Genomic DNA, 21,090 nt, shown 5'->3' on the forward strand with positions numbered 1-21,090 from the left:
GGATTAATTATGGAAATACATTTTTTAACCCCTCGAGTCAGGAGTTAAATACTCATCAGCCCCTGCCAGAAGCGGCAATTTTAAATCACCAAAACAGCCATTTACGCCTAATGTCACAAAATTGAACATAATTTCAAGAAATAGGAAGGAAAACCAACAGTTGGCAGCGCATTGCAGTCTACTTTCGAGTGACATGGGTTTTTGTTCATCTGGGAAAACAACGGATTGCAGAATATTAATAATTCCGTCACTACTGTACGGGACGTATACATGTACGTGAAATAGTCTCTAGAGGTACTATGAAGATCCGTACACGTGTACGTAAAACCGGTTTGAGCGGTATGTATAACCACTGACATAATGAAGTCGGTTAATTACAATATTAACACTGTAACTGTCGAAGTGCCAAAGTCTAGCTGCAAAGGCTGCGACTAAATCCCGGTGAAATTTATATACAACTACCGAGGAAGTACAGTTTTTCCAACAAGAAAACAATAATCAAAACTGACGCAATCATCAAACTTGATGATATGCAAGAACATGCAGAGATCATATACAGTAAGGTAATAAAATAAATGGTATATACTGGTACTTACCGACAACCAGAAGTATTATGGCTGGAATGAGAATGTTGAGTTGTGTAGTGCACGGCATGGCAGTGGAAGATTGAACAGTATCTGGCTTCACAGCTTTAATTGTTTCGCTTAAAATACAATTGAGGAAATGTAACCTGCAATATAAATATCAAAAACATTACTTATTAATTTGTTTTAAATGTTTCATTGAAGGTAATCTTAATATAATGCAACCATATTAAAAGTCCCTAAAGTCACAGTCTATGAAAGACTACGGTCGACCAAATGCTGTACAATTCACTAGTCCATGCCTTATTAGCACGTCAGTCCCAAAGGCTATTGTTTCTAGCTTTCTACACAATAGTTTGGATCTTCTTAATTAAAGTAGGGATTAAATTCGTTTACAATGTTATATTAACACCGAAGACCATTTCGCACTTCCAAATTGTTTACAACTAACATGTTATCCATACTAGATGTCTCGCTTTAATTATTTGCTCTATATCAGATAACGATTAGATGTAGGGTGGTTCAAAATACATAACAAAACTCCAGAAGCTAGTTTCTAAAGTGTACACAAGATTAAGCATACTCTTCAGTGAAGTAACTTTGTGCTTAATACGATGATTTGGTACGAGAGTCATATTGAAAGTCATGAGCAACATGTTTTCACATCCGTAATCTTTAATTGTAAGTGAAACCAAGTGTATCATTTCAATCTACAGACCTTTCTTTCTTTCCTTCCAAACGTTGACGCTGTTTGTTGCTAGCACGTGACCACAAACAGGATTTCCAAAATGGCTGGCAGCAATGTTTCGTTTTGACAGCGTGCTGTGATTGAATTCCTTGTTAAAGAGGACCAATTCTGTTTCTGAAATTCACTGCAGGCTGCAGCGTGCATGGGTGCCAGCAGTGGTAGGAGGTTGGTAAAATATTTTAAGAATGGGAACACGACATCAAAGATGAGCCTCGCAGCGAGCGCCCTCGAATTGCCTCCACGGAAGGCAACAAGGTAACGGTTGATGAGCTGATTAGGGGAGATAGGCGTATCACTGTGAATGAAATCGCTGCAAAATTTGGTGTTGGACATAGTGCAGTGCAAGAATGATTTACAGCTTTGGTTATCGGAAGGTTTGTGCCTGTTGGGTCCCACGTTTATTAACCGAGGATCACAAACATCAGAAACTAACCATTCTTCAGAGATTTAGACATGAAAGTGATGACTTTTTGACGAGTATTGTGACTTGAGATGAAAGCTGGTACCATCATTATGAATCTGAAATAAAACGTCAGAGTATGGAATGGCACCACGTGAATTGACAACCGAAGAAGAAAGCGAAGACAGTGCAATCGGTAAGGAAAGTTATGGGGAGCGTCTTCTGGGATGCACAGGGTTACATTCTGGTTGACTTTCTTGAGCCTGGACAAATCATAAATTCTGCCCGCTACATCCAGACATTTTTGAAGCTCCGTCGTGCCTTGCGTGATAAACGTCCTGGTAAGATCATCTTTCAACACGATAATGTGCGTTCACATACTGCACGTGCCACTATGGAACAGATCAGGAGATTTGGGTGGGAAACACTTCTACGTCCTCCCTGCAGCCCCGACATGGCACTCTCTGACTACCATCATTAAGGGTTTTGTGAAGGAACAGATGCGAGGCCATCGCTACTAGACACTGGAGGATATTCGGCAAGCAGTGTGTAAGTGTCGATGGACAGCTGGAACGGAATTCTATCGCAAGGGTATTTTCAAACTTGCAGAACGATGGAAAAAGTGTGTGAAAAAAAACGGAGACTATGTGGAAAAGTGAAAGAAAGGTTTGTAGCTTGAGATGATATGTTTGGTTTCACTTATAAATAAAGATTACGGTTGTGGAAAAATATTGCTCACGACTTTCAGTATATCCCTCGTATGTACGTACTATAGAATATATTTGCTATGGTAGGATGAGTATATACATTACGTCATTGCACAGCTCCCATTCCTTTAATCTGGTCGGCAATTGAGTGTTGCAGGTATTGCCCTGGTTAAGTTCTAAAGATTCAACTATAGACCTTTTCAGAAGAATGAAATGAGGTACGCTTATCAGACAGGTGGTTCGACACGATTGGGATCTAACGGTACCGCAGTGTCGAAAAATTTCGTACAGCTCTGACAGCTTGAAAAAACCTCGTATAGCAAGAACAACACACACGTTATAACGATGAAACTCTATTTCCATTGTCTTTGCTCTAATTTTTAAAGTATTGTTTCTATTTTCGGTCAGAGCTCTATTAAGCTCTTAACCTCTTACGTACCAGTGACATCCATGGAGATGTCATGAAAACGACTCCATAACTAAGAGTCGTATTAATGCTGGAGATGATGAATTTTTTTAATGGATTCAAGGCACGAGTTCGATTATTTTTTCTTATGTCACAGCACTTTACTGACAGAAAAGAAAAAAATGTTTTGTCTCAGTAGATAGCAGGCCTATGAAAGCCATCTGTTTGTTTTGACTATAAACAATTAGCAACTTCGAGATCATAAAGTAATAATATAGTGTAAGAGGCAAGGATCTTATAAAATAGAGGATCTTCCCTTACAACAAAATCTTGAAGCCATACGTCACAGTTTCGCCGCCCCTACTCTGCCCACTCCGTCCAATAGGATTACAATGTTTTGAGCCAACAATCATGGCGGAAACAAAAGTAGCCAATCAGACGATGGCAGAAACGAGAGTAGCCAATCAGACGTCCCGATGCTCAGTTTTTTTTTGCATTGATTTAATACGATGAAGATACATATGTGCAGATGCTCTATTTATAACATCCTTGGTAAGAGGTTTCAGGTGCTCTTCCCGCTGAAACTGTGGAGACTGTGGCGCCGCCACTCAAGGAAGCTGGGTACTACGAACTACTAAAAGCAAGAACGAATCAAATCATTCAGAGCGCGTGCGTCTGATAGAATTAGCCAATGATACAATTAGCTTCTACCAGTAGCAGACGATGCAGTTAGTTACAACTCTAGCCGGTAGTATCGCAGAGACACTTTTGTTGCATTGTGGGAACTATTTGAATTTCTATTAGGAATATAGGAGTGGCTCATCAGGGTAAACAGTGTTCGAGATCATATTTCGAGGCCCAAAAGAACTTTATATTTAATCTCTAGTCAGTGTTGCCAACCTGAAGAAGCATAAAATCCCTTGAGAACATCAAAATTTCCCTTTTTCAGTGCAAATGTTCCACAATGTAAATAATTGCTTTTTATCAGTAATGTGAATGCTCTTCTCACGTCTTCACCATAACTATGCCTTATATAACAGTCTAAACACTCTTTTAACAGTAAATGAAAACCTGGTATTACAGCACGCACATAAGAAAATTACACTTGGAACGCAAGGGGTTAATGATTCGTCTAACGCTGTTTTGGTGTTTAGAAATGTAGATTCAGATTACATCATCATTGAACAGCAAGATATTGTTCGCTTTATACTGACAGAAGAAGTTCAACCAAGTGACTTTTATCAAAGAAAACGAGAACTTGGAGATAATAATTGGCCATTTCATAATGATTTCAACAGGTTTAAATTATTCCGAAATTGTCGTCTAAGTCCAGAGAATGGATGATAACACTTCATACAATTAATTATGTGTATCAATTTATTCAGTACATCTACGAAAAATATTGGACGAAATTAGTTCGAGTTTTCACTTATTTGTCCCAGTTAAAGATGCATTGAAAGAATACAGCTTTAAATTCGACACATAAGGTAACTGCAGGTATATACGCCAGTGCAGCTAAATACGCCAACTGTTTAGTGCTGGGACGTTTCCGACGAAATCCGCAAAAATGAGTCTCCAATATGTGCCACGGTCTTTGACAAGTCCGATTTGACTAATACTCCGTCAGACAGCGCTGAGACCGCCATGGCGTGCAGTGTTGTTTTCCTTCGGGAAGGTTCCGTGGAAGAACGTTATTATTTCAATAGAAGTAAGAATCCGTTATTAGTACCGTGATAACTCAAAACATTGCCGATTGTTTACAGCAATGTAGGCCTTATTTCGTGTTCGTCTAGGAACACTGTTTTATAAGTGTAATTTCAGTATTTGTGATTCTATGGCTACTAAGTCAATACCAAGCATTGTGCAGTAAAATACGCCAGGGCTTGTGCAGGACTGACTGCAGAAGACAAAGATGTTTTAATTTGTTCCATGTTCTATGTAATATCGGTGTATTTTCTCTATTTTTTTGAGTCATAGTACAGTGACACTGTTTATCTTCTTATGGACTGAAAATTTTCAGTTTTGGAACTTCAATTCAACTTTGAAGACTATCGTTTTTACATTTTATCTCTTTATCTTAATCTTGCACTTTGGTTATTCTATTTTTTTCTTCAGCCATGTTGTGTAGTAATATTTGAGTTCGTATAATACAGCCTATGTAAGCAGTTGCAAGATTTTCTAGTAGTATTCTACAATTGGCGTAACTACCCTCACGTGTTCGTAAATAGGCCACTTTGAAACACTTTTTTTTTCTTTTATCTTGGTTACAAAATAGAACTGAGTCGCATCATTGCCACATTTTTTTTCTACATGTGGAAAAGGCTACTCTGCAACGCACATGTTCTTTATGTTCATGAAAATTAAGGCCATAAAAAATGCAACACCCTTAACATGGTGTATTTACTTCCACTTATCTTCTTTAAAAACCTTGTTCACAGTGGGTTACTTTTTTTATCCAAATAATTCTTTCCCAGATGGAATTATTAAATTTTTAGCCGTTATAGCAAATGTTCAAAGAAGGATACGCTTACGTTGAAAAATCTGTATATTTTGATTTCTGATATACAGGGTGTTTCAATACAACACCGGCAACTTTTAGGAGGTGATTCCTGACACCAAGATAAGGCAAAAAGTATAGACCAACCTGGGTGAACAAATGCTTCCTTTTGGAGTATTAGGCTGCCGAAAACATGAAAAAAAATGAAATATAAAGGTCCATAGATACAATACTATGGGGCCTACTGTAGTAAGGTCAAGACTTCACTTAGAAATTAGGATGTGCTTTGTTTCAAATATCCAGTTTCAGAATCCTGTGGTACTTCCGCAACAATTTTTATACAGGCAGTTGGTGGGTACTTCAAATTATATGCTCGCAGCCAAATTTCCTCTATAAAAATTGTTGCGTGAGTACCGTAGGATTCTGAAACATGTATTTTTGAACAGCTCACATACTAGTTCCTAAGTGAAGTCTTGACCCGACTATAGTAGGTCCCATAGTGTTGAATATATGAACCTTTAAAGTTTATTTTTTTTGCATATTTTCGGCAGCCTATAACTTCGAAAGGAAGCATTTGTGCACCCAGGTTTGTCTATACTTTTTGTCTTATCTTGGTGTCAGGAATCACCTCCTAAACGTTATCGGTGTTGTTTTGAAACACCCTGTATACACACACGTTTACACTTAAGAATTATTGACTCGTTGTCATAGATTAACTCATGGCTTGTTAAGAAAAAAAATACAGCTATTTCCCCTTCAGTGTTAAGCGAGAAAGCTAAACACGTTAGTGGCCTTCCCCAAGTGTGCAGTCCATTGACCCATGCAGAAAGGGATGCGACACTTTCTCTGGCTTTTTCTTCTCTTCATTGTTTCTCTTTCTCTATGTCTCCCTTTCGTGTGCGTAAAAAAAGAGAGGCTTCCGTCCTCTCCCGACTTTCTCTATCTCTTCTTCCTTCTACGATTGATGTTTGCTGTTTGCTTTCCGAATTTTCTTGTATCGATCCCCTCTTTTTCTTTTTTTTCTTAACTCTCGCTTTCGGACCCAGTTCCTTCAACTCGGAATTCAAGAGGAACATCACCACTCAAGCAATTAATAGGCTAATGTTGAACTATATTTTGTAATCGTTCAAATAATACATTTTTGATTATTATTACACATACTTCCAGAAGCGTTATCATTTGTGGAATGACTACTAAAGTCGCGATGGTTCTAGAACGTGTGGTTCTTGGTTCGACCCCTGCTACCGCTAAGTGAGTTTTGTGATGGACAAACACTGTGCGTGTGGGTTTTCTCGAGATTCTCCGTTCTCTCGCACTTTGTTCATTCCACTATTTCATTCATTCATCATCATCACCGCCTTTCTTCGTCTGGGAGCATCATCACAAAGCGTTAAGCTTAAAAACGTGGAATGAAAGAAAGGCGACAAAACTGACTGTAATAATTATCGAGGCATTTCTCTTCTGTCAACATCCTATAAAATCCTTTCAAATATTCTATTAGCAAGATTGACCCCTTACGCAGATAAAATTGTTGGAGATTATCAGTGTGGATTTAGACGAAATCGATCAACTATCGACCAAATATTTACCATTCGCCAAATACTCGAAAAAAAGTGGGACTACAATACCCCGGTACATCAATTATTTATTGATTTTAGAAAGGCGTACGACTCGGTTAGGAGAGAAACATTATACAACGTTCTTACAGAACTTGGAATACCGAGAAAGCTAATTGGATTAATTAAGGTATCTTTAAATGAATCCCAAAGTAAAGTCCGGGTAGGAAGATTTTTGTCCACGAGCTTTCACGTCGAAAATGGCCTGAAGCAAGGAGATGCGTTGTCGCCATTATTATTTAACTTTGTTCTTGAATACATTATAAGGAAAATCAAAGATAGCAACCAGGGCCTAGAGTTGAACGGTATTCACCAGGTGATGGCATATGCTGATGATGTAAATTTAATAGGGGATGATAGGAGAACAATAGAAAGAAATGCAGAGATCTTATTAAACGCTTGCAGGGACATGAGTTTAGAAGTAAATGCAGAGAAAACTAAGTACATGGAAGTGCGTCGGGACCGTAATACGGCAAATTATGGATGCATTAAAATATTAAATAATACTTTTGATAAAGTGGATAGTTTCAAATATCTGGGATCAATATTAACATACGAAATTCATATTCACGATGAAATTAAATATCGACTAAAAGCAGGGAATTCGTGTTACTATTCGGTTCAAAATCTCTTGTCGTCGCGAATTCTGTCGAGGAATTTCAAGCTTAAAATATATAAAACGATAATCATACCTGTTGTTCTGTATGGTTGCGTTACATGGTCGCTTACTCTGAGGGAAGAACATAGACTGAAAGTATTTGAGAACAAGATCCTGAGACGAATATTCGGACCCAAGAGGAACCGGAATGGGAAATGGCGGAAACTTCATAACAAGGAACTACATAATTTATACGGTTAACCCAACATTGTTAGGGTCGTCAAGTCTAGGAGGCTCAGTGGACAGGTCATGTAGCTAGAATGGAAGAAAGTAGAAACGCTTTCAAAGTCTTGACTGGAAGACCAATCGGAAAACGACGATTAGGAAGACCTAGACGCAGATGGGAGGACAATATTAAGTTGGATTTCGCAGAGATAGGAATACAAAGTAGAAACTGGATCCAATTGGCTAAGGATAGAAGTCAGTGGAGAGCTTTTGTGAACGCGGCATTGAACCTCCGGGTTCCATAGGCTATAGAGTTAGTTAGTTAGTTAGTTAGGTAGGTAGGTAGGTAGTTAGTTAGTTAGTTATGGCAGTCTATTCACAAAATAATTTTTGCCTTAGGATAGGTTACACTTAGAACTTGTGATTCGTATGTATAGCTATTACTTTCATTTGCAGTATTAAGTATGCAGTATGGCGTTCTATGGAATTGTACGATAGAAAGAAGATTAAGGGATTGGTTTTCGGTACACAAGAACAGTGCTGGATCTAGCCCGGGGCCGGGGTTCTAGACTCCCAGGTTTTAGAGTGACTGAAATATTATTTATATCTATTTATATATTTTTGAACGTTTATAGTAAGCGTTACTTTTTTATTCTTTAGTATAAAATTTTTGAAACAATACATAAATATTTTTAGTTCCTGTTAACAAAGTGCGTAAACGGATCCCAAATTAAAATGATTTGCGTAAATTCATGATATACCTATCACATCTGGATTCTGACTGTCCCTTCCCTCAGTTTTTACCTTCTAAATTAGTCACTGCATAAGAAGTAATGGGTAGCCAGGAAGAGCGGCCCGTCAGTGTGTTTCCAATCAAATTCCTTTTTGTTGTCGGCACAGTCGGTACTAGTAATTGTTGCTATTAATTGTGTGTTGCGGCATTTAGAAATGAAATGAAATGAAATTTTTAAGTTTAACGTCCCACGGTTATGCCGGTTACGCTAAAGGAGACGTTGATGATGAGAGATGAATCAAATGATGGAATGAAGGAAGTGAGAGGAAACGGGAGAACCCCGAGAAACCCACGATCACGGTGTTTGTCCACCACAAAGTCCGCACGGCGCGAGCTGGGATCGCACTAGAGACCCCAAGCACCGGAGGTGAACGCTCTACCACTGAGCCACCGCGGCTTCCTTGCGGCATTTAGGTAGGAACGGGCCTCATTGTTCCTGCATATCCAGAACAGTATAAAGCCGTGAAAATTAGGTGCAGACGAGTCTGTAAGGGCTGTTTGCAAGATGTATTCCTTTTAGCAGAAAATAGCAATTGTTGAGGAGTTTTTGTTCACCAGTTTCTTTTAAGGAGACGCAGGAAATTTTAGCAGACACGTTTCCTGGTGTAGGTATTCCTGGAAAGAGCAGCATTCAAGGTTTGGTGAAAAAGTGGCAAACAACAGGCTCTGTTGCAAATACCAAAAAGAGTCGAACCCCGTTCATTGAAACACCTGCTGTGGTAAATGATATCGAAGTTCGGATGCCAAGAAGCCCTCTGAAGTCAACAAGAAAGTTACCACAAGAAGTGTGTATTCCGCGCAGTATGTCAACATGTTTTACACAGTCTACAAAGAATCCGTACTAAATGACATGCGTCCAAGAATTCAAAGAAGGAGGCAAAACCAAATGTGTCGATTACTGTTCGTGGCTTCTTTAAACAATTGCGACTGGTTTGATGGATGCAATGCTGTTTTCCATGAGTGAGCATGGTTTTCTTTGTCACAACATGTAAACTTACAGAACACCATATATCGGTCCGTGAAAGATCCTCACATGATTAATCAACAGCCTCTCCATGACGGAATGATCAAGTTTTGTTTGTGTGCTGTGTCTGGCGGTAAGATTGTGGGTCCCATGTTTTGTGAGTCCACAGTATATACTGAAGTGTATATTGGAATTTTTTGAAGAATTTTATGAACAATTGACTCACTTGGAACGCAAATATAACTTCTTTCAACATAATGGGACAACCCATCACATTTACGTGCGCCGATCTCACTCATTCACAAGAAAAGACAGTCAGTAAAGGACTGTGGCCGTCGCGATCACCAGATCTGTTTACTTGTGATTTTTATCTTTGAGACAGTTTGAAGGGTAAAATGTACTAGAACATTAGAGTACTTGAAGAACAATATTCGTAGTGGAATTTGAAAACTTGACGTACCAGAGTTGCATAGAGTATACAACAAGATGTTAAAGCATGCACGAAACCACATTGATGCACAAGAAGAACATTTTCATCACCCTCTGTAATTTTCTGTAATTTTGATGTCTTTCCATTAACGACATGAGTGTATATTTTTTCTGTACCATCAGATAGTACTTATTTTCTTTTCCTATAAAACTCTCATTCAACCTCATGAGAGGCGGACCGGTTTTTCTGGGCCACCCTGTATTACTGTTAAAGATCTTAAATGTGAACAAAAAATTAAAAAAAATCAAGGATAGGAATAGCTAAAACAGCAGTTAGGAATTTAAAAAGAACGGAAATTTGATTGATTGCTGAATAAAGAGTTAACAAGAATAATTATAAAATACCTGATTCGGTTATTATAGTCAACAGAGTTGAAACGCAAACATTAGGAAAGGCCTACGAAATACGACTTAGGAACTTCAAATGTGGTATGAAGGTAAATTGAGAAAATTATCTAGACGGAAGTAAAGCTAAAGAACAAAATGTTATTGAAAATTTCGATAGGAATAACATTGAATATAGTGAAAAAAAGGAAGTGAAATTGGGTAAACGTATTCGAAATAACTTACGTCACAAATCATATACAGAGAGCCACATAATTATGTATATGATGTTTGGCTGACTGTTGTACGAGGCACATCCAAAAGTAAGTTTCCCACGCGTCCCATAGCTAGGAAACCGTATGTTGCGGGAAGCGACTGCATGTACGTGAGAGAGTAAGGTCCTAACATAGGGCATGCGCCAGCGGAACTTCCCTAATTCTCTCAGTAGTGTCGTGGTAGTGATTGAAGATTGGCGCTCCTATTCCAGCTCCCGCCGCGTGTGAAGTGCGAGCAGTGATAAAGTTTTTTGAATGCACAGGGCATAGCACCGATTGAAATCCATCGTCAGCTGTATCGTTGCAAAAATGTCAATGTTAACCCTGTGCGCCTTCCTTTGTGCTCTAGGGTCAGTTGCTTCAACACAAAACTCCTTGATCGACAGACACTCCGTGACAGTGGTGTGCAATAAGGAGCGGAAAATCTGCAGGAACTGCTTGCTCATGCCGTTAGGCCCATGGGCCTGGTATAGCTAACGATAGATTTCGATTGGTGGTATGCCCTGTGCATTCAAAAATTTTATCACTGCTCGCACTTCACACGCGGCGGGAGCTGGAATAGGAACGTCCATCTTCAACCACTGCCACGACGCTACTGACAGCACTAGGGAAGTTCCGCTAGTGCATGTACCATGCTAGGACCTTACTCTCTCACGTACACGTAGTCGCTTCGCGCAACATACCGTTTCCTAGCTATGGGACGCGTGGGAAACTTACTTTCTGGATGCGCCTCGTATTTGTAATTCTGGACAAAAAGTTTTAATATGGCAACACTGTGGACGCAAATGACCTGTGGTGGCAGCAGGATAGATCACCGCCGCACTATGCCATACCAGTGCGAGAGAGTCTGAACGAAACATTCCCGAACCGCTGGATTGGTCGACGTGGGTCTATGGAATGGGAAGCTCGATATCCCGGTTTGAACACCACCTAACTTTTCCTTATGGGGTGTTTTAAGGGACAAAGTGTATCAACATCACGTACGCAATTTAGTCTAACTTCGAGAAGCTATCACAGAAGAGTTCTACAAGGTACCAGTACGGGTCTATCAAGCTGCTTGTGACAAGTTTGCTCTCCGTCTCTAAGCATGTATCTATTTGGATGGTGCATTCGTGAACCATGTCACGGAGAACACAGATTAAAATTCTTGTAAGGAAACGTATGGGAATAATGTGTTTATGTTCAAGTTACGTTGCTAGTTTCTTTACCGCAGTCTTTGAAACATCGTATTATACATATTTATGGGCCATCCTGTATCCAAATTTCAAGTTTCTAGTTTACGAGGCTTGGCGTGGGAATTGATCAATCAGCCATCACTCAGGAGTAGGGATGGCCACAAAGTTCCGGATCCGGTGGAACCGGTTATCGGAGATGCGGTTTTCAGAACCAGTTCCGGACCTGAATCCGAAAACACGGTTCCAGAACCGGGTCTTGGGAACCGGTTCCAGTCGTGGATCCGAAAAACCGGTTTCGGAACCGGATTTTCTAGAGAAGGATTCGTTCAGACCCGAAAACCGGTTCCACCAGGAACCGGTTCTGGCCATCCCTACTCAGGACTTCCTCTTTTATATATAGAGACATTAAACGAATGTTTATTTTCTCGCTATAAATGGAATTTGTTTTTACTTTGCATTCTAGAGTAGGTTATTTTTGTTAGACAGAACATTAAAGAAAAAGTTTTGTGTTGCTCTCTTAATCCAAGTAGTTGCTGACGTAACAACCCCTGAGTTCAGTAATGATTGAATTTGCTTAACTTCAAAATTCCCTTTTTGCATTCTTAAAATCTCCATTCGAATCTACGAAATAACTTGTATGTAATTCTATCTCTTAGCGTTACCACATACAAGCTTTAATTAACTTTTATTTATTTATTTATTTTAACCTAATTGTGTCTATTTACTTAGGTCAAATAGAAGTTCGACAAGATTTCCCCCCTTTTTGACACAGAAAGATATACATAAGCTCTTAAAATCCCACATTCAATCTCCCATTTTTGGTAGTTAAATACATACTTTCGCCCACACATCAGTAATATGTACACCTTAAAGCTTGCATTTCAAAGTCAAACTAGTTGTAACTTTTCCTGTTTGGACGTTACACACAGAGAAGCACATAGGAAAAGGAGAACTGGTTAATCGTTTTTACTGTACAAAGCAAACCTTATTTAAATCATATTGGAACTAGCATATATTGCATTTATTTGATTCTAAGCTGAGCTTTCATTCTTTCTTTTTCTTTTTCTTTCCTTTTTACTTCTTTACTGACTTCAAGAAAGATAGAAGTCCTCAATTCAACCCATTTATATTGCAAAGTTCAGTTTATACCTAGGTACAGGTGTAACCAGAGCAAATTACACTCCGGAATCGTTTTCCCCATTACTGGGTGAGGCCGCGGTGGCTCAGTGGTAGAGCGTTCACCTCTGGTGCATGGGGTCCCGGGTTCGATCTCAGCCCCGCCAAGTGAACTTTGTGGTGGACAAACACCGTGTGCGTGGACTTTTTCGGGGTTCTCCCGTTTCCTCCCACTTTCTTCATTCCACCATTTCATTCATTACTCATCATCACCGTCTCCTTTGGCATAACCGTGGGACGTAAAATTCAAAGATTTCATTTCATTTTTCCCCACTACTGGTTTTTATTAGAAAAATTCACTATAAACAGTATATTACAAAAGGTATTATTATAATGTAAATTCTCTAATACTGGAGAAAGAGAGTTAATCCAAGGCCTGAGCAGCCCAGGGGAGAATATCCACAGAGCTCCAAAGCAAGCTAGGTGGATTGAATTTTAGGATTTCCAATGCTCCGTGCAAGCAGTGAGAAAGATAAGAGTCACAGAGCTCCAAAGCAAGCTAGGTGGAGTGAATTTTAGGATTTCCAATGCTTCGTGCAAGTAGTGAGGAAGATAAGAGTCACAGAGCTCCAAAGCAAGCTAGGTGGAGTGAATTTTAGGATTTCCAATGCTCCGTGCAAGCAGTGAGAAAGATAAGAGTCACAGAGCTCCAAAGCAAGCTAGGTGAAGTGATTTTTAGAATTTCCAATGCTCCGTGCAAGCAGTGAGGAAGATAAGAGTCACAGAGCTCCAAAGCAAGCTAGGTGGAGTGGAATTTAGGATTTTCAATGCTCCGTGCAAGCAGTGGGGAAGATAAGAGTCACAGAGCTCCAAAGCAAGCTTGGTGGAGTGGAATTTAGGATTTCCAATGCTCCGTGCAAGCAGTGAGGAAGATAAGAGTCACAGAGCTCCAAAGCAAGCCAGGTGGAGTGGATTTTAGGATTTCCAATGCTCCGTACAAGCAGTGAGAAAAATAAGAGTCACAGAGCTTCAAAGCAAGCTAGGTGAAATGAATTTTAGAATTTACAATGTTCCGTGCAAGCAGTGAAAAAGATAAGAGTCACAGAGCTCCAAAGCAAGCTAGGTGGAATGGAATTTAGGATTTCCAATGCTCCGTGCAAGCAGTGAGGAAGATAAGAGTCACAGAGCTTCAAAGCAAGCTAGGTGAAATGAATTTTAGGATTTCCAATGTTCCGTGCAAGCAGTGAGAAAGATAAGAGTCACAGAGCTCCAAAGCAAGCTAGGTGGAGTGAATTTTAGGATTTCCAATGCTCCGTGCAAGCAGTAAGAAAGATAAGAGTCACAGAGCTCCGAAGCAAGCTAGAGGACTAAGATTAGGAGGATCAACATAGCTCCGAGGGAGCTAAGAGGACTGAGAGGAAGCCTAGAATTCCGAATTAAATTAGAGGCTTTGGGTTAGTTATCTCCTAGAGCTCCATAGCAAGCTAAAGGAGAGATGACCCGTCGCAGAGTGATGTCTTTCCTTGGAATCGTCTTGGTTATATAGGTACTCGGTTATATAGCCCTATTGTTCCAATGTCGTCACATGACCAGTAGTGTTGCCGCTGTCCGTATCATCTGGAGCCGTAATAATCCATAGTAAAACACACATGGCTTATGTTTATAAATAGAAGCACATGTTGGTTGTTAGTAAACAATCATGCGGTATATATGTTGTGAATATGTCCACTCATAATTTCCACATTGGTGCAGTGAATTTGAAGTCTCTTTCTTGTTTGAAAGAATATGCCTTCCCGGGAGTTCCACATAAATTTCTTTAGGATCCGATTATAATATCTAAAGTTAGTATATTAAACATTTCAGCAGGTACTGAGTTAATCATGGTAAAGTAATACGCTCATAGATAACCATACACTTAATCTGTCTCTGTTAAAATAAATAAATAAATAAATAAAACCTACCATCTGAAGAAATCCTGCTGTTCACAGCTTGTAAATTTTCCCCTCCCCCCAAAAAATACATCGTCCAATCGTATGTAGTATACGCTTTTCTGAGCCTAATCTTGAATATTCACAATAACAGCGTTTAGTTTAATCTCGAGAACCTACATTTTACTGACCGAAATAGCTCTGTAACACCGTACCCTTTTAAGGTAAAAATTTAGGTTTTGCATGAAGTTACCTTGACCATGTCCGCTTTGCTACGCTGGCACTTTTAGACATCTCTAAATCTTCTTGATATTTCGTCGACTTGCTAATGAGCATATTTACCACAAATCAAACTTTATTTCCCCAGACACAAGTGCCGAAGTTTCACTTTGCGCTTCAGTTCAATTTATTCGAATGATTCTACATTTTGTTTAATGGAATTACAGTAATAATTATCTAGGGTTTTGATGATTCTTCATCATCTTTTCCAGCTGTGACAAAAGGAGCATACTGGACGATCAGCAATATCGTCTTAAATGATTGAAGGGACTCTTTAAAGACCAAAGAAAAGTTTACGTGCACAGCAGATGAGCATGTACACTTATGTCCAGAATGATTGCCACATATCTGTAACTGTCTTCTTGTAAGAATATAATTTGATAATGATTTTGCAGGGTACTTTTAATACTGATACTATATGTATAATCGAGAAAATTGTGGTAAATTTCATAGGAAAAGAATTATAAATACAAAAATTAGAATGAGTAAAACAAAATGTTGCTAAATGGACATGGAAGTTTTATTTTCGTTTTATTGTTCTCATTTAGTGCTCTTTTGACGTGAAATTTGCCACATACATGTCTTTGCTGATTATACACATACTAATATTATAAGAAATACCGAGAGAATTCTTATCAAATTATATTCCTACAACAACATATTTATAGAGATGTGACAATAATTTTGGACATGAGTATACAAAGCGATTTGTCTATTTTTAGAACTCACTCACTTCAGATGAAAGAAAGAGGTACAGAGTGCTATTCGTATCAAATGATAAAGTACATTGCCATTTAACCTTCGGATACCCAAGAGGGGTACCAGTGTACTCCATGCATATGTTTTGCTGTATATTTTATGTCACAGACACTGGAGGGTGACTAGCGTTCCTTACATTGTAGACCGGACCGTAAGGAAAGTTATTTCCTCAATAACAATTATATTGTAAGGTGATCTGCTTAAAATATGTGGCTAAAGTTACACTTGGGGTACATTTGTACCCCCCTTGGGTATCTATGTTACCATATTTGTTTTTCAAGTATTTTATTGTTTGGTTTTTGTTCAACGGAATATAGAATAAAGAACGGGCCATATTAGAGCCTATTGCAATATATCGTTGCAATATTGCATTCATATTCCAATACTGGAACTTCCAATACTGGCACAAAAATATTACGAAATTATAAACAAATTTCTGTTTCGCTAACATAACCTAACAAAGCACAATCCAGGGGCGGATCAGGGGGGGGTCGGGGAGATCGCCCCCCCAGAAGAGGAAGCTTTCTTATTTTATATATATAAATAAAATCCATCCCAAAGTTTGGAGCCCTTAAAAGTAGCAGTATGACAACCCACCGCCCCCCAAGAAGTCGGTCCTGGATCCGCCCCTGGCACAATCCAATCTAAACTAACATACCAATGTTATCGATGCTACAAATAAGGATGTTTCTAATTGCAAAAATTTGTGTTGGGGTATACTTGTACCCCTGTTGGGGATCCAGAGTTAAAAAATTTCATGGGTATCCGGGGGTGGAACAAGTATGTTAAGAAGCAAATTGTATGATTACAGGAATTACAAAACTGCGTTTTGTTGTTGGTAACCCTTTACTTACAGAAGGGGGCAACTGTTTTATGTGTTTTGTCGTAACGTCTCTGTGTGTAACTTTTAGGACAGAAGCAGGGGCGCACCTACTGGGGGAAAGGGTCTACCGGGTCTGGACCTCCCCAAAATCTTCGTAGCTCAGTATACATTTATACGTTTAAAAAAAAATAAAAATAGAAGTATACTTGTTTAGGAGAGAAATTATTGATGTGGCATAACGATTTGATTTTATTCTTTATCTGTACTCTTTCTTCCTATTCTTAAAGAAAGAATATATTCTTTAATTTTTTCAGAGTGTATAGGTAGCAGTATTTAACAATTGAAGGAGTCAATGGAAGAAGGATCTATCCCACAATTTTGTGATTTGGAGAGAGAAGCAGTTTTAATATAGAAAAAATCAAAGTAACATAGGTATTTTAGTTTGTAGGAGTAGACACAAAACACTATTGTATATCCCACAATACATTTAGTCCAATGAGTAAAACTCGATGAAACTCATATTTCATGGAGGAGTGGGATTGGCCCTTCTTCCGCCAAGCTCTTCGATTACTTACCGTCGTTTTTTGATGTAGAATTACACCGATTCAATACTACATACACGTGATGTCGTGTAATATTGGACCCCCAAACTCTGTACCCCTCCTAGCAAAAATTCCTAGGTGCGCGTCTGGACATAGTTTTTTTTTTTTCTTTTTTTTTTTTTTTGGTCGCAACATTACAAGTAATGCATAACTGCCTGTTATCAGGAATAAGTATTTGCTATGTTTGTTTTGTATATATTCTCTGTTGGTTCTAGTAGAATTGTGCAAAGCTTCAGGAATCATCTTATTGCATCTGAATTGTGTGTTAAAGGTATGGTTTGGTGTAAATCACCTCATCTAAATCTTCTTGTTCACCTCAAACATAGGTTCGTGGACAACATGGAAACTTTGAAACTTTTTTTCTCCCTTGGCAGAGTTGTTTTATACGTTGATAAAGTATTTTCTTCGTAACTGTATCTATATATTCTATCATTGGTCTTCCTCTTCCTGGTTTTCTTTCTGCTTTTTTTCCTCTATCACCACGGTAATCCAGTCGGAGTGTCGAATAAGATGTCCAAGCATGCTGTTTCTTCCTTTTCCTATTATCTTCATGATTTGTCGTCCTTCATTAGCTTGCTTTAGTACGTCTTCATTCTTTTTCCTTTCTCTCCATGATGTGCACAGCATTCTGTGCGAACACCCCATTTCAAATGCTTGCAGCTTGGATATTTCAGCTTTTCTCAATGTCCACTTCTCTCAAATGTAAAGCGCCACGCTCCGTACCAGAGTCCTAATAAACAGTTTTCGAACATCCTGCGCTATTCTGGAACTTACGTCTTTTTCAATTCTTCCTTCCGAGAATATTAGACTTCCTAAATAGAGGAACGTCTTCGATTTTGATTTTCTCTAGTCATACGTTTGTTTCTTCCTGTCCTGCTCTTGTACACTTTATCACTTTGCACTTTTTGCATGTTTTTTCCAGTTGGTCGTTCAAGTTTGAAAGTGCTTCCTGCAAGTTCTTACTCATTTACTTATTCTTTCTTCCTTCTGATCTCTTCCTATAACAGCTGTCTGGTTTCTGTAAAGTTGGTATATTATTTTTCTGTCCCTGTAGATTCTTCAACGCTCTGAACATTATATCCCAATCTACGTTGTCAAAAGCTTTTTCTATATCTACAAATGCTATCACAATTGGTTTGTTTATTCTGATGTGCTGTTCTATGATCAACCGTAGACTTAGTATTGTTTCTCTTGTTCCCCTTTTTCTCCTGAATCCAAACTGGTCCCCCGACAGCCGTTCTTCGATTTTCCCTTCCATTCGTTGTGCAATCTAGCAGAGAAGAGAAAACAGGCAAAATTACCTTGACTACAAGGTCCGCAATCACTGGTATTCGCAGTTCACACTTGCTTTTGATGTTGCGGTACGAGGCTCATGTAATATTGTAGGCTGGCAACTGTGATGCATGCCTACTTCGTCCTTAAATGGAAGCCTGCTGTTAGTCCGACCACACATTGAGCAGAGGACAGGATTGGTGAGCCGAGGTACATTACTGTCAGCAATGCAGCCAAGTCTCGTACCGTCATGCTAGGAAAAGGATTCTCCAATGTTAGGATTGAGTCATACGGTCAATGCACTCAGGCATATCTCTCCGTGCCTTGTCCGAACTCCTCCCCCGGGTTGATTGGCCTTCTTCTGATCAATGTGGACCGGCCTTAGACTAGTACAGCAGAATAGTGTATGTTACTGCGAATGACTAAGCGTTGTATATACGCTCGGAAGGCGGTAGATGTAATGATTGCCAAGTTCATTGCTCTCTGCTTAAGCATCTGATGCACTTTCCTTGTAAGCTCCTCATCTGTTCATCTAACACGTATCAAACTAATTAACAACACAATATTTTTAGTATGCATCTATAGGTATTGTGAAAGTTCGTGTTACATAATTTTCTATGTTTATTTATTCTTTCAAATCCTTTTGCTCCAAACATTTCTGTCGAGAATTTATTTTAGTAAACACTAAACTTTTATTGGTTATCCGAGTTAGCGCTCAACTTCCTCATCCATATAGTACAAAGACAATAAATTGTTTTTACACCTATTCTTTGTTTTTCAGACTTATCGATGAGTATGGAAAGTATTATTATACGGTTATGGCCTTCCGTCTGTCTGTCAATAGGTATCGGAGCAGAAGTGGCAGTTGATGGTGAGAAATGGCTTTTCTGATACGCAACAGTATCCAGATCCTGTCTGATACGCAACGGTCCTATCTCCTTTTTTTTAACCCTTTATTCAAACCGCAAGTGAAAGAAATTATAATCACTTCGCTTTCAATGTTGATCACTGTAGAATAAAAACGGCAACATATGACGAAAAATGGCTTTTTAAAATGCATTCTCGTTATTAGAACAATTTTCACATTCATTTCTATTTCTCTAATAAAACAGGAAGTTATAAAAATCTACGGTTACTTCCGGATTCAATACTGATCTTTGTACAGCAAAAAAGGTAAAAGATAGCGTGAGAAATTATTTCTAATATGAATTTAGTATTCTAAGAATGGGTTTTACCTTTACCGTTATCCAAACCAAGCCATTTGACACAATATTCCTTTTTGCGGATTTGAGTCGTTCCAGCGCCATCTGTTTGCGATCGGCTGAACTATGGCCTGTCTAGCAACCAAGACGTAAGCAGCGCGCTGCGTCGCCCGGTCTGCAACTGGCGTATCAAGGGCTTTCGAGACTTGGTGATGTCACACCTTTTGTTCACGTGACACTCTAGTTTTCCTCACAACGCTGGATGGACGCCGAAAATTGAAAAGCACCGGCCGGGAATCGAACACCGAACCGTGCTACAACTCTACAAATTCCGTTTTCTGTAAAGAAAACGATCACTGTAAAGAAAAAGCGGTAACAGATAGCGAGAAACCTCTATTCGAAATTGATTCATTGTCGAAAAATAGTTTTATATTTGCTCTTATCGTTCTAGAACTGCAGTTCCCAACCTAACAAAGAAAGGGGGAAGTGCCGCGCTGCCTCAGTAGTAGAGCGTTCAACTCTGACGCGAGAGGTCTCTAGTTCGATTCCCGCTCACGTCCAGTGAACTTCCTGGTAGACAAAAAACCTTGTGTGTGGGGGTTTTCTCGGAGTTCTCCTGTTTCCTCCCACTTTCTTCATTCTACCATTTCATCCATTACTTATCGTCACCGTCTCCTTTAGCCTAACCGACGTAATCATGGGACGAAAAACTTAAAGATTTCATTTTATTTCATTTCCAACCTGATGGGGGAGGAGGAGAAAGAGGGAACGTCCACTTGCAATAAAGAAACGTTAAGTTAATACACCGCTCTATAACACGAAACTGAAAGAGGAAATGTACTAGAACACCTCCCCCCCTCCCTCTTCCAAGAGCACAAATCAACGTGTCGATATAGATCTATAAAACGCAGAAATGTTCCGATATCTTTATATTCGTCAATATGGCGCCACTAATAAACAACTTAGCCCTCTAAGCCAGCAATTATATCAATGTATTTTTCGTGCTATTATCTTTTGGTGTAGAATCTTTGCAATGACATAAATTATAGACTTACTTGAGCACACGCTGGTCTTCTTCAGAATATTCATTCTTGATTCAACGTTTTTTTTTTCTTTTTTTAGGAGTTGAAGATAATATTTCCACCACACTGCTTCCTTCTCGTCTCCTTCATGTGCAATGCGAAAGCGCCCATCTAGCGTCATTTTTTTCTAGTATAGTTCGAATTACGAATTTTCCACACAAAGTTCCTAGTGTTAAGCGGTGCAACGCCACAAAATACAAGTTCAACAGCATTTTTTAACAGTCCC

The 21,090-nt window shown here is 39.1% G+C and overlaps 1 protein-coding gene across 1 annotated transcript in view; it reads right to left on the reverse strand.

Moving 5' to 3' along the window:
- LOC145684374 (chordin-like protein 1) overlaps window positions 1-21,090 on the reverse strand; it is a 268,863-nt gene that overhangs the window by 224,925 nt on the left and 22,848 nt on the right. The window contains exon 2 of the mRNA XM_081756620.1: window positions 597-730. Coding sequence (XP_081612746.1) covers window positions 597-654 — 58 coding nt within the window. The 5' untranslated portion in view covers window positions 655-730. The remainder of the gene's footprint in view (window positions 1-596; window positions 731-21,090) is intronic.

This window comes from Thermobia domestica, chromosome 4, assembly GCF_964235325.1.
Source record: "Thermobia domestica chromosome 4, izTheDome1.hap1.1, whole genome shotgun sequence".
Classification (NCBI taxonomy): domain Eukaryota; kingdom Metazoa; phylum Arthropoda; class Insecta; order Zygentoma; family Lepismatidae; genus Thermobia; species Thermobia domestica.